The 15,511-nt window shown below is 34.1% G+C and overlaps 1 protein-coding gene across 2 annotated transcripts in view; it reads right to left on the bottom strand.

Annotated features, from left to right (window-relative positions):
- Nucleotides 1-15,511, bottom strand: part of LOC143071523 (protein mono-ADP-ribosyltransferase PARP14-like) — a 60,703-nt gene that overhangs the window by 18,145 nt on the left and 27,047 nt on the right. For both annotated transcript variants that reach the window (XM_076245880.1, XM_076245881.1), the window contains one exon: nucleotides 9,193-9,435. In XM_076245880.1, coding sequence (XP_076101995.1) covers nucleotides 9,193-9,435 — 243 coding nt within the window. The remainder of the gene's footprint in view (nucleotides 1-9,192; nucleotides 9,436-15,511) is intronic.

A 15,511-nucleotide genomic window follows, 5' to 3' on the forward strand; every position in this document is an offset into this window, starting at 1 on the left:
ACAGTGCTACTATACAAAACCTTTGACAACTTAGAATTTTTTATTCAAAAAGAGGAGAAATACATTATATTGTAAACAACTTTTCTAAAAGAGGGATGGGTCCACTTATTTTAAATAATATTAAACTGTTAAAGTAAATGTCTTTAACATGGTTAAAGTCCAGGAATATTACAAAATTCTAGGACATGTTTTGGCCATTTAATACCAAATATTATAGTTCTTTGGGAAAATATAAGCCCTTTTGAACTTAAAGTGTTTTTACAAAACAAATATATTATAACTTATTTTGACCCCTTATACAAGGGATATTCACAACAATAAGGGGTTGTTCTGAACCTGATAATGACTTGGATGGAGAATTGTCTCATTGTCAGTCACACATACATCGACCAGATTTAATTATTCAATTATTTCTTGTTGAACAGGGAAAAAATACTTCATAAATTAAAGAAATGTCAAGGTACAAGTGACATGAGTGATAAATCAAGTTTTAAAACAGTCAAAACCTACTATTTTATGTTTACAAACAAAAAATTATAATCGCTCGCCTTTACTTTTTAAGCTTCGCCTCAAAAATTTGGAAATTAAATATTTTTTTATTAAAATTTTCAAATCGCTCAGTCGCCCCAATTTTTGGAGTCCAAAAATCTGTAGAACAAGAAATTAAATTGGTGTGGCCTAAGTGATAACTTTCATTCTTTCATATCAAGGGTTTCAATAAAAGATCCAAAAGATCATGCATTGCCATATAAGGCTTGCTAGAATCTAGTTAAAGTTGATAACCTTCCTCGTCATTTAGTCTCATTGGCAATCATACCACATCTTCTTATTTTTATATACATGTATAAGTAGGTTAAGAAGAGAAGTATATTCAAAGATTTCCTGCACTTTTCTTATCAAAGATTGTTTTTATTGTCGTAATCTTAGCCATGGCAATTAAGAGACCAGATGCTCCGCAGGGCGTAGCTTTATACGACCGCAGAGGTTGAACCCTGAACGGTTGGGGCAAGTATGGACATAACATTCAAGCTGGATTCAGCTCTAAATTTGGATTGTGATTAAATAGTTGACACAGCATAGGTTTCTGACACAGAATGAATGTGTTCTAATGAAATTAAAATTTTTGTTTTCTCTTAGAGCAATTCACTATGCTGTTGAATATTATTCCTCTCAAAAAAATGTTTGAAGAAATTTTCTTTTTATTTATGAAATTTCAAATGAGAAAATTGAACCAAGGAGGTTATATTAGAAGGAGAGTGAACACTCTGCTTGATACAAAATTAGCATCCCCAGGATAGCAGTTCGATCAGAGAAAAATGATAAAATTATAAAGAAACCGACATATTTATCACCCACTTGACATGGCCCTCTGATGTACCGGGCTGTTACCGCGAGTAGTTCGGGCTATTAGATAAATTGCATATGTCACATGATTGTTATCGGTGACTGGGTCATTAAAGTTCAGGTGTATTTTTAGTTACAGTGCAGTGCATAGGTGTTTATGATTTGGAAAAAGATTTGTTGCGCAATTTCAAAATCAACCGTCTGTCTACGGTGAAAAAAGATTAAGAAATGACAAAGTTATGAGGGTTTAAAGGAAAGTTAGTGAGCGATTTTTATTCAACACTACATTTCTTTAAACAAAGATTTTCGCTTCACCTGTCAATTTCTGCTTATGAGAATTGGCAGGTAGTAATCATAGAAAATATACGAATATGCCAAGTACTTTAGTTACGGTGACCGGTAACGACCGGAAGGAATATTTGCAATTGAAACATAGAGAAATTTATCGGGAACAACGTAAAAGTGACTTTCTGTTATGACTGTTGATATTAACATTGACGGCAATGAGACGGATATTCGTTTTATTTCTATTGGTAATAAGTTTACTTTTAAAATTACATTTTAATTTTTAATTACTTAATAAAAAATATCACAAAAAATCTGATTAAGATTTCAATAATTGTATATCTGGTCAGTTTATGACACCTCGGGTGTTTCCGTTCTTACTCGAGTATATAATTAGGACAAATTTCCCTCTGTGACAGAGTCGATCTCAACTAATTAACACCCACTTAAAGAAAAGTCGGTAACATTTTATGTGTAATTATCGTCTTTCGTCCTCTCTCCTTCTAATATAACCTCCTTGATTGAACCTATTTTTTTTAATCACATCCCCCTTTCCCTTATTCCAAAACTAATCTCAATTAAAATTTCTAATGGAGTTTGCAACAATTACTACTCATTTAAATACATCATAAAATATTAAGGGGGCTCCTGGGTATAAATGATTTATTTTTTCTAATATAGGATTTCGCTATATTTTTTCATAAATGAACTTTATCATATACTTAAAATAACTAGAGGCTCTAAAGAGCCTGTGTCGCTCACCTTGGTCTATGTGCATATTAAACAAAGGACACAAATGGATTCATGACAAAATTGTATTTTGGTGATGGTGATGTGTTTGAAGTTCTTACTTTACTGAATGATTTTGCTTCTTACAATTATATCTATAATGAACTTTGCCCATTAGTAACAGAGAACTATATTTGGTAAAAATTTACATAAATTTACCAAATTAATGAAAATTGTTAAAAATTGACTATAAAGGGCAATAACTCCTTAAGGGGTCAATTGACCATTTAGGTCATGTTGACTTATTTGTAGATCTTACTTTGCTGAACATTATTGCTGTTTACAGTTTATTGCTATCTATAATAGTATTCAAGATAACCAAAAACGGCAAAATTTCTTTGAAAATTACCAATTGGAGGGCAGCAACCCAACAACCAGTTGTCCAATTCATCTGAAAAATTCAGGGCAGATAGATATTGACTTGATTAACAATTTAACTTCTTGTCAGATTTGCTCTAGATGCTTTGGTTTCATAGTTATAAGCCAGAAACTGCATTTTACCCCTATGTTCTATTTTTAGCCGTGGTGGCCATCTTGGTTGAATGGCCAGGTCATCGGACACATTTTTCAAACTAGATACCCCAAAGATGATTGTGGCCTAGTAGTTTCAGTGGAGATTTTGTAAAAGATTACTTAGATTTATGAAAAATGGTTAAAAATTGACTATAAAGGGCAATAACTCCTAAACGGGTCAACTGACCATTTTGGTCATGTTGACTTATTTGTAGATCTTACTTTGCTGAACATTATTGCTGTAACAGTTTATCTCTATCTATAATAATATTCAAGATAATAACCAAAAACAGCAAAATTTCCTCAAAATTACCAATTCAGGGGCAGCAACCCAACAACCCATTGACCGATTCATCTGAAAATTTCAGGGAAGATAGATCTTGACCTGATAAACATTTTTATCCCATGTCAGATTTCCTTAAAATGCTTTGGTTTTTGAGTTATAAGCCAAAAACTGCATTTTACCCCTATGTTCTATTTTTAGCCGTGGCGGCCATCTTGGTTGGTTGACCGGGTCACGCCACACATTTTTTAAACTAGATACCCCAAAGATGATTGTGGCCAAGTTTGGTTTGATTTGGCCCAGTAGTTTCAGAGGAGAAGATTTTTGTAAAAGATTACTTTAATTTACGAAAAATGGTTAAAAATTGACTATAAAGGGCAATAACTCCTAAACGGGTCAACTGACCATTTTGGTCATGTTGACTTATTTGTAGATCTTACTTTGCTGAACATTATTGCTGTAACAGTTTATCTCTATCTATAATAATATTCAAGATAATAACCAAAAACAGCAAAATTTCCTCAAAATTACCAATTCAGGGGCAGCAACCCAACAACCCATTGACCGATTCATCTGAAAATTTCAGGGAAGATAGATCTTGACCTGATAAACATTTTTATCCCATGTCAGATTTCCTTAAAATGCTTTGGTTTTTGAGTTATAAGCCAAAAACTGCATTTTACCCCTATGTTCTATTTTTAGCCGTGGCGGCCATCTTGGTTGGTTGACCGGGTCACGCCACACATTTTTTAAACTAGATACCCCAAAGATGATTGTGGCCAAGTTTGGTTTGATTTGGCCCAGTAGTTTCAGAGGAGAAGATTTTTGTAAAAGATTACTTTAATTTACGAAAAATGGTTAAAAATTGACTATAAAGGGCAATAACTCCTAAACGGGTCAACTGACCATTTTGGTCATGTTGACTTATTTGTAGATCTTACTTTGCTGAACATTATTGCTGTTTACAGTTTATCTCTATCTATAATAATATTCAAGATAATAACCAAAAACAGCAAAATTTCCTCAAAATTACCAATTCAGGGGCAGCAACCCAACAACCGATTGACCGATTCATCTGAAAATTTCAGGGAAGATAGATCTTGACCTGATAAACATTTTTACCCCATGTCAGATTTGCTCTAAATGCTTTGGTTTTTGAGTTATAAGCCAAAAACTGCATTTTACCCCTATGTTCTATTTTTAGCCGTGGCGGCCATCTTGGTTGGTTGACCGGGTCACGCCACACATTTTTTAAACTAGATACCCCAATGATGATTGTGGCCAAGTTTGGTTTGATTTGGCCCAGTAGTTTCAGAGGAGAAGATTTTTGTAAAAGATTACTTTAATTTACGAAAAATGGTTAAAAATTGACTATAAAGGGCAATAACTCCTAAACGGGTCAACTGACCATTTTGACCTTCGGGCCAGGTGAGCTAAAAATGAAATAAAAAAATGGAGTTACCGTTTATTCAAGCTAAAATCTGCCTCTGGAAGAAGCATACATGTTTGTTTATGTCCTTTTTTCTGTTGATCTAATTGGAGAAAAAGAGGAAATATCAAAATAAAAAAATAACCTAATATAAGAAATCGCTTATAATTTACAATTATTTAGTTTATGTACAGCTTATTTGAAAACAATAATAAAAAATATAGGTCACCGATGAGTTGGAAAAGATATTTCAAATTTAAGGCCAAAAAATGGCATTTTTGCACCAAAGGGAGATAATTTGGAGCTTTTTCAATTTTTAAAGTTATCTGGGGCCGAACCAAATCAATTTTTTGGGTTGTTTGTTGTACCATATCATAAAGTCACAACTAGAAGTGTAATAAATAAAATTTGTAATGAAAAAAATAAGGTTTAATTTTTTGCTAAAATTTTTGTACCCACGAGCCACCTTAAGATGTAAAAAAAACTGCTTGTTATCACTGAATGGTAAAGATTATTTTAATTTATCAGTTGGTAGTAAAAAGTGAATATACATTGTATATTGTATATATAACAAAGATTTAAGTTGATTCTGGACAAAGAAAGATAACTCCAAATAAAAAAAATTCTTACAATTAGATATTTCTTGCTGACTATTCTGGACAAAGAAAGATAACTCTAATTAAAAACAAAATTGCTATTTCACAATATTTTGCAATAAGATATTTCTTGCCATTGCGCAATACTGTGCAATTGAAAAGACTTGCTATTGCACAAAACTTAATATAATAATTTTAGATCCTGATTTGGACCAACTTGAAAACTGGGCCCATAATCAAAAATCTAAGTACATGTTTGGATTCAGCATATAAAAGAACCCAAAGATTTCAATTTTTGTTAAAATCAAACTAAGTTTAATTTTGGACCCTTTGGACTTTAATGTAGACCAATTTGAAAACAAGACCAAAAATGAGGAATCTACATACACAGTTAGATTTGGCATATCAAAGAACCCCATTTATTCAATTTTTGATGAAATCAAACAAAGTTTAATTTTGGACCCCGATTTGGACCAACTTGAAATCAAGAATCTAAGTACATTTTTAGATTCAGCATATCAAAGAACCCAACCGATCAATTTTTTTGTCAAAATCAAACGAAGTTTAATTTTGGACCCTTTGGACCTTAATGTAGACCAATTTGAAAACGGGACCAAAAGTTAAAAATCTACATACACAGTTAGATTCGGCATATCAAAGAACCCCAATTATTCAATTTTGATGAAATCAAACAAAGTTTAATTTTGGACCCTTTGGGCCCCTTATTCCTAAACTGTTGGGACCAAAACTCCCAAAATCATTAACAACCTTCCTTTTATGGTCATAAACCTTGTGTTTAAATTTCATAGATTTCTATTTACTTATACTAAAGTTATGGTGCGAAAACCAAGAAAATGTTTATTTGGGTCCCTTTTTGGCCCCTAATTCCTAAACTGTTGGGACCTAAACTCCCAAAATCAATACCAACCTTCCTTTTGTGGTCATAAACATTGTGTTTAAATTTCATTATTTTCTATTTACTTAAACTAAAGTTATTGTGCGAAAACCAAGAATAATGCTTATTTGGGCCCTTTTTTGGCCCCTAATTCCTACACTGTTGAAACCAAAACTCCCAAAATCAATCCCAACCTTTCTTTTGTGGTCATAATCCTTGTGTCAAAATTTCATAGATTTCTATTAACTTAAACTAAAGTTATAGTGCGAAAACCAAGAAAATGCTTATTTGGGCCCTTTTTGGCCCCTAATTCCTAAAATGTTGAGACCAAAACTCCCAAAATCAATACCAACCTTCCTTTTGTGGTCATAAACCTTGTGATAAAATTTTATAGATTTATATTCACTTTTACTAAAGTTAGAGTGCGAAAACTAAAAGTATTCAGACGACGACGACGACGACGACAACGACAACGACAACGACGACACAGACGACGACGCCAACGTGATAGCAATATACGACGAAAATTTTTTCAAAATTTGCGGTCGTATAATAACTGTATTGTATTTGAAGCTTTAAGGACGTCCATCGGTAGTTTTACTGTCGCAAATTTAGTTTACCTGGCGACGCGGATTGGAGACAGGTAAACGGGTATTTGCGACAGTAAAACTACCGATGGACGTCCTAAAAGCTTCAAATACAATACAGTTATCTCTATTCTAATGCAAAACAAGTTTATAATTAAATTTCAACCATTATTTCAGTATAAAATCTTCATTAAAGAAAATTCCGCGAAAAGATGTCATCTTTTTTGGTCCCTACACTAGTGACGTCATAGGTATGCTTCCGGCGTCAATCATAAACACTGGGCGTTTTCTGGCTTCTGTGCCGCTTCAAAATGTAATAAAATTTGATAAAAAGAAGAATTTTAGGCACAACAAGTGAGTTTTTTGTTTATTATTGTAGAAATAACATGTCAATGTATTCCGAAATTCAAAATGTCGGCTTCCTTAGTTACAGAGAAGGAGATAGAGAATTTTACGCTTGCTGTCATCCAATCAGAACAAATGTTACAAAATAATTGCATTAGAATTTCATATTTGTTACTTCTCAATTTTGTGGTGTGATTTTCAAGAAGATTTTTTTTCAAACAATTTCTTCATTAGATCATTGTAAATCCATATTCTCTAATCTATTATTTCCTAAGACCTTAAATTACAAAATTTCTGAATGACCATTATTTGATATTCCATGCACAATATTATGCTACAATCAAACATCATGGACTGTCTGATGAGTACAGTGACACAATGCAGGTGCACAGAGGTACATGTATAGGCAAACAAAGAATTCAAATTAGATTTTTTAGAGCAGGTAAAAATGCATTTGTTGGTATGAAAGCTAACAAAGGCAGACACATGCAGCTGTTGATTGTGATTGCCACTGAAGGTGAATTATACTGTGAGCTGTGAAGCATGCTCACAAGAAGCTTGATACTGAATTTAAGAATTACGGAAACTATAAATTTAACCTACCTTAAACCAAAACATTTACCTATTACTTTACTATGTTCTGTTAACTGTGAAATCAGATTCATAACCCTCATTTAGTATGTTTACTAAAAAATTCAACTCATAACTTACATGTTTACTCAATTTCAAGTAAATGTGACCACAAGTTACCCTTAATTCAAATTTTTAACCCTCATTTTAACCTGATACAGTATAGACAGACCAGAAAACATAATTTCCCTCCACAAACTGATGAAGGGCATAATTATCAAAGTGAACATTGCATTAAACCATAATAAAATATCAGTAATTTGTATGTATTTCACTCTTTCATATACCAGACATCATCTAATTAACCATCAGAATGACCTTCAAAAACAAAAAAATGACGTCACATATTAAAAGGAGCATAACTGACCATTCCATTAGGTAACAAAAAAATAACCTGTAAAATTGACTGTATTTAAAAGTTGTTTTTATGCTTGTTTAACCTGACCCTTCTGTGCCTATTTTCCAATCTATCAAGGACCATAACTCCTGAGGGTGGGGACCATAACTCCTCAGGGCAAAATTCTCAATTTTGAACTAAATTGACCTGCATTCTGTCATAAGTTACTCAAAACAAACTTTTAAAATTATTTGTGGAATGGTTCAGAACTTATTATAAGGAAACAATATAAAGTGTCATTTCAAAATCTATCAAGAACCATAATTCCTGAATGGTAAAAGGGAAATCATCAATATTAAATGTGACCTCCATGATGTCATCAGTTACAACAAATTTATATTTGAAAAGCATTGGTGTACATATTTAAAACACACTAGTTGAATGTTTCATTAACTGGAGCACAAAAAGACATTAAATGAACCTTTTAAATCTATCAAGAATCATAACTCCACAATTGTAAAAGTGAAAATCAACATTATACCTTTTGACCTCCATTTGGTCATCACTAAAAACTAGAATAAAAATTCAAATTTTATAAGCATTGTTTGAAAGGTTCATAAGTAATTGCATGGAAATGTGGGCATACTTTACCATTTCAAACAACAGATCTTACTTTTGCAACCTATCTCCAACATAGGTTCAAATTAAAGGTTGCATGCATATGGACCTAAACAAGGTCGTCTAAGACAATAACTTATCAGCAATATTTTTGAGCTTACAAAATATTTCCATGCAAACTGCATGCTAACTGCAAATTAAAATTTCAAAATTCTGCTTTAAATAATGTTTTCCCAAAATCAAATAATACTTAAATTTTTGTCTAAATTGTAGCTAATGCCTTTTCAAAATTCAAAACATTTCACCTTTTAGATTCTTAGAAGATTTTCAAAATTTGTCGAATCATAAATCAAATATAGCTTCTTTCATAGGTAACATATTTTTATCCAATCAAAATCAAAGGATGATCATTTGCAGAAGACTTCCCTTACTACCCTCTACAAAGTTTATTTAGAACACGCTAGATAATTTCAGAGAAGATGATGAATATATGATTCAAATTTCTTTTGTCAATTGGACATAATACAGAAGTTAGATTTACCATATCTTCATCTTTCTTGGACTTTTCTACATTCCATGGTTCTATAGAAGTTAAATATACAGCTTTACAAGTTCCACCACTAGTTATTGGAATTTCAGCAAATCCTCCCATTCTTATACCATTTGAATATTTGTTATTGATTTCTGTTTGGATATTAGGGACATGTTTCATCAATGACATGCCTGCTCCACCTGATGTTTCTAGATTTAAATCTTTTGGTACTGCAGCAACTAACACATCAGTCTAAAACATAAATATCAGGTTCAATCAGAGTTGAAATTGAAAAAAAAACATTTTCTTGAAATCTTAAAAAGGGTGTTTAATTGAATAATTTTGAATGCTGAGTACAACGCAGAGTATCCAATCACATCATAGATACCAGGCTTGATTTTTTATATGCCAGACACAGATTTGGTCTACAAAAGACTATCATTGATGAAAGAATCAAAACAAGTGAAACTGCGAGCTACTGCTCACTGATGATACCCCCGCTGCAAGTGGATAATTTTAATAGTGTAAAAATATGCAAGTGTTCGGTAAACAGGAAGTTGTTGAGTGATGAATCTGAAAATGCATTACACGGTATAGCTGACTTGTATAAATCCTGAAACCAAATTTCAGAAATCCTTGTATAGTAATTCCTGAGAAAAATGTGACGAAAATTTTCAACTTGGTTATCATGTGTAAAATAATACAAGTGTTCGGTAAACAGGAAGTTGTCGAGTGATGAATCTGAAAACGCATCACACGGTATAGCTGACTTATATCAAGTCTGAAACCAAATATCAGAAATCCTGCTAGTGCAGTTCCTGAGAAAAATGTGACGAAAAATTTTCAACTTGGCTATCAGGTGTAAAAATGATACAAGTGTTCGGTAAACAGGAAGTTGTCGAGTGATGAATCCCAAAACGCATCACACAGTAAAGCTGACTTATATCAAGCCTGAAACCAAATTTCAGAAATCCTGGAAGTGTAGTTCCTGAGAAAAATGTGACGAAAAATATTCATGGGACAGACGGACTGACAGACTGACGGAAGGACAGACAGAGGTAAAACAGTATACCCCCCTTTTTTTAAAGCGGGGGTATAATAAGCTATGAAGTCAAATAAAATAATGAAGTTTGAAGGAAAAACAACCATGAAAGTTAGGCAAAAACAACCATGGAAGTTAACCAAAAACAACCATGGAAGTAAAGCAAAAGCAACCATGGAAGTAAAGCAAAATCAACCATGAAAGTTAGGCAAAAACAACCATGAAGGTAAAGCAAAATCAACCATGGAGGTAAAGCAAAATCAACCATGGAAGTTAGGAAAAAACACCATGGAAGTTAGGCAAAATCAACCATGGAGGTTCAGCAAAATCAACCATGGCGGTAAAGCAAAATCAACCATGGAAGTTAGAAAAAAACAACCATGGAGGTAAAGCAAAATCAACCATGGAAGTAAAGCAAAATCAACCATGGAAGTTAGGCAAAATCAACCTTGGGAGTAAAGCAAAATCAACCATGGTAGTAAAGCAAAATCAACCATGGAAGTTAGGCAAAATCAACCATGGTAGTAAAGCAAAATCAACCATGAAAATTTGGAAAAAACAACCATGGAAGTAAAGCAAAAACAACCATGGAAGTTAGGCAAAATCAACCATGGAAGTTCAGCAAAATCAACCATGGAAGTAAAGCAAAAGCAACCATGGAAGTAAAGCAAAATCAACCATTGAAGTTCAGCAAAAACAACCATTAGAGTAAAGCAAAATCAACCATGGAAGTTCAGCAAAATCAACCACGGAAAGTAGGCAAAATCAACCGTGGAAGTAAAGCAAAATCAACCATGGAAGTAAAGCAAAATTAACCATGGAAGTAAAGCAAAATCAACCATGGAAGTTAGGAAAAAACAACCATTGAAGTTCAGCAAAAACAACCATGGAAGTTACGCAAAAACAACCATGGAAGTTAGGAAAAAACTACCATGGAAGTTAGGCAAAAACAACCATGGAAGTAAAGCAAAATCAACCATGGAAGTTCAGCAAAAACAACCATGGAAGTAAGGCAAAAACAACCATGACAGTTAGGCAAAAACAACCATGAAAGTTAGGCAAAAACAACTATGGAAGTTAGGCAAAAACAATCATGAAAGTTAGGCAAAAATAACCATGGAAGTTAGGCAAAAACAACGATGGAAGTTAGGCAAAAACAACCACGGACAATAGGCAAAAACAAACATGAAAGTTAGGCAAAAACAACCATGGAAGTTAGGCAAAAACAACCATGGAAGTAAAGCAAAATCAACCATGAAAGTTAGGCAAAAACAACCATGGAAGTTAGGCAAAAACAACCATGAAAGTTAAGCAAAAACAACCATGGCAGTAAAGCAAAATCAACCATGGAAGTTCAGTAAAAACAACCATGGAAGTTAGGCAAAAACAACCATGAAAGTTAGGCAAAAACAACCATGGAAATTAGGTAAAACAACCATGGAAGTTAGACAAAAACAACCATAGAAGTTAGGCAAAAACAACCATGGAAGTTAGGCAAAAACAAAGATGGAAGTTAGTCAAAACAACCCTGAAAATATAGCAAAATCAACCATTGAAGTTCAGCAAAAACAACCATGGAAGTTCAGCAAAAACAACCATGGAAGTTAGGCAAAAAAAAACATGGAAGTTAGGCAAAAACAACCATGGAAGTAAAGCAAAATTAACCATGGAAGTAAAGCAAAATCAACCATGGAAGTAAAGCAAAATCAACCATGGAAGTTCAGCAAAAACAACCATGGAAGTAAAGCAAAATCAACCATGGAAGTTAGGCAAAAAAAACATGGAAGTTAGGCAAAATCAACCATGGAAGTTAGGCAAAAACAACCATGGAAGTAAAGCAAAATTAACCGTGGAAGTAAAGCTAAATCAAACATGGAAGTAAAGCAAAATCAACCATGGAAGTTCAGCAAAAACAACCATGGAAGTAAAGCAAAATCAACCATGGAAGTTAGGCAAAAAAACCATGGAAGTTAGGCAAAATCAACCATGGAAGTTAGGCAAAAACAACCATGGAATTAAAGCAAAATCAACCATGGAAGTTCAGCAAAAACAACCATGGAAGTAAAGCAAAAACAACCATGGAAGTTAGGTAAAAGCAACCATGGAAGTTAGGCAAAAACAACCATGGAAGTTCAGCAAAAACAACCATGGAAGTAAAGCAAAATCAACCATTGAAGTAAAGCAAAATCAACCATTGAAATAAAGCAAAAACAACCATGGAAGTACAGTAAAAACAACCATGGAAGTAAAGCAAAATCAACCATGGAAGTTAGGCAAAATCAACCATGAAGGTAAAGCAAAATCAACCATAGAAGTTCAGCAAAAACAATCATGGAAGTTAGGCAAAATCAAACATGGAAGTTAGGCAAAAACAACCATGGAAGTAAAGCAAAATTAACCATGGAAGTAAAGCAAAATCAACCATGGAAGTTAGGAAAAAACAACCATTGAAGTTCAGCAAAAACAACCATGGAAGTTAGGCAAAAACAACCATGGAAGTTAGGAAAAAACTACCATGGAAGTTAGGCAAAAACAACCATGGAAGTAAAGCAAAATCAACCATGGAAGTAAGGAAAAAACGTTCAAAAAACCAATTTATCCTTAAGCCCCAGTCCCACTAGACCACAATCCCACCACGCTCACCGCGATATAAAATAAATTAAGATCATGGTGAGGTCGCGGTATGAGCGACATGAAAATGTAAATTTTCTTTGCTTTCACGATGCTACTACGTCCTCATTACACTTCTACAACGATCCCACTACGATTATACTAAGTTCTCATGCTTATTCTGCAACCTCACTATGCTTATCAAGATCTTTCTACACTCATCACGTTCTCACTGCGACCATACCACGAGTTATTCGATTGCGACACGATCTTACCACACTTCTACTGCCATTATAGCACGTTCATACTGCGATCTTACTACGCTCTCAGCAATAACCTCCAAATTGTTTTCTATATCAATACTGTACCAATCTTCTATTTCTAATTAATACGTAGATTTCTCGAAAACAACACAGTCATGCCATCAAAATCTACTAGAACACTTGGGCGTGGTGGTAGGGGTATATGTAGAGGCAGAAGGACCTCTGATAGTAACGAATCCTGATCTAGCACAGATGTCGGACTGACCAATCCAACCTGAATCACAACCTTATGTTGGTCCATCAAACTTAAAATAGCGATGTTTTAGTGATCGATAGCAGGGATGACACAGATATGTCAATCATGGTTGAGCCATTAGAGAAAAAGAACAAGAAGTCCAACTTACATACAGACAAACAAAACCTGGAGAGCTTTTAAATATTTTATGTGAAAATGACAATGAGCATGATGGTCCTAGTATGAGCGTAGTCAGGTCGTGAGAAGAGTGTGATGAAGACGGCATGGTCGTGCTAGAATCGAACTATGGTCTTGAACAGCGTGGTGTCAATGTGGTATAGTCGTAGTGGAAGCGTAGTTAGGTCGCTGTGAGAACGTGCTGGTCGTAGTAAGGTCATAATAAGGTTGCTGTGAGATCATAGCGAAGTCTCTATGAATAGAATCACGCTTTCACTACACTCTCGCTGCGATGGTACAGCAACCTTCGCGATCCTATCACGACCTCAATAGGCTTCTACTACGACTTGATTTCGCCTTGACCGCACCACGATTGTTTTGAACATGTTCAAAGTTGGCCACACTCATCACAATCATGAAGACCTCGCCACCACCGTATTGAGACCTCACTGCGATCTACACAATCCTACTACGATCGTCAAAGTTTGCACTTTTTTCACAAATCGTAGTGCGATAGTGGCCTAGTGGGACTGCGGTTTTAATTGAAAACTTTTTACAAAACTCTGCAGCAATGAAATGAAAAAAAATCTAGTTTATTATACACAGGAGTTGAATTACAAATAGTGTATATGCTTATAAGATACCTATCCTGACATAAAATAGTATAAATCTTAAATGTCACTACCTTGTAAGTCTGAAATCATGCATGATTTTTTATTGCTTCAAAATGTGACATGAAAATAAACTAGAGGCTCTAAAGAGCCTGTGTCGCTCACCTTGGTATATGTGAATATTAAACAAAGGAAGCAGATGGATTCATGACAAAATTGTGTTTAGGTGATGGTGATGTGTTTGTACATCTTACTTTACTGAACATTCTTGCTCCTTACAATTATCTCTATCTATAATGATCTTGGCCCAGTAGTTTCAGTGGAAAATGTTAGTAAAAATTTATAAATTTTATGAAAATTGTTAAAAATTGACTATAAAGGACAATAACTCCTTAGGGGGTCAACTGACCATTTTTGTCATGTGTGACTTATCTTTAGGTCTTACTTTGCTGTACATTATTGCTGTTACAGTTTATCTCTATCTATAATAATATTCAAGATAATAACAAAAAACGTCAAAATTTTCTTAAAATTACCAATTATGGGGCAGCAACCCAACAACCGGTTGTCAGATCCATTTGAAAATTTCAGGGCAGATAGATCTTGACATGATAAACAATTTCATTCCGTCAGATTTGCTCTAAATGCTTTGATTTTTGAGTTATAAGCCAAAAACTGCATTTTACCCCTATGTCCTATATCTAGCCGTGGCAGCCATCTTGGTTGGATGGCCGGGTCACCGGACACATTTTTTAAACTACATACCCCAAAGATGATTGTGGCCAAGTTTGGATTAATTTAGCCCATTAGTTTCAGAGGAGAAGATTTTTGTAAAAGATTACTAAGATTTACGAAAAATGGTTAAAAATTGACTATAAAGGGCAATAACTCCTTAAGGGGTCAACTGACCATTTCGGTCATGTTGACTTATTTGTAAATCTTACTTTGCTGAACATTATTGCTGTTTACAGTTTATCTTTATCTATAATAATATTCAAGATAATAACCAAAAACAGCACAATTTCCATAAAATTACCAATTCAGGGGCAGCAACCCATCAACAGGTTGTCCGATTCATCTGAAAATTTCTGGGCAGACAGATCTTGACCTGATAAACAATTTTACAATGTCAGATTTGCTCTAAATGCTTTGATTTTTGAGTTATAAGCCAAAAACTGCATTTTACCCCTATGTTCTATTTTTAGCCATGGCGGCCATCTTGGTTGGTTGGCGGGGTCACCGGACACATTTTTTAAACTAGATACCCCAATGATGATTGTGGCCAAGTTTGATTAAATTTGGCTCAGTAGTTTCAGAGGAGAAGATTTTTGTAAAAGTTAACGACGACGGACGCAGGACGACGACGGACGCAGGACGACGACAGACGCAG

This window comes from Mytilus galloprovincialis, chromosome 4, assembly GCF_965363235.1.
Source record: "Mytilus galloprovincialis chromosome 4, xbMytGall1.hap1.1, whole genome shotgun sequence".
NCBI lineage: Eukaryota > Metazoa > Mollusca > Bivalvia > Mytilida > Mytilidae > Mytilus > Mytilus galloprovincialis.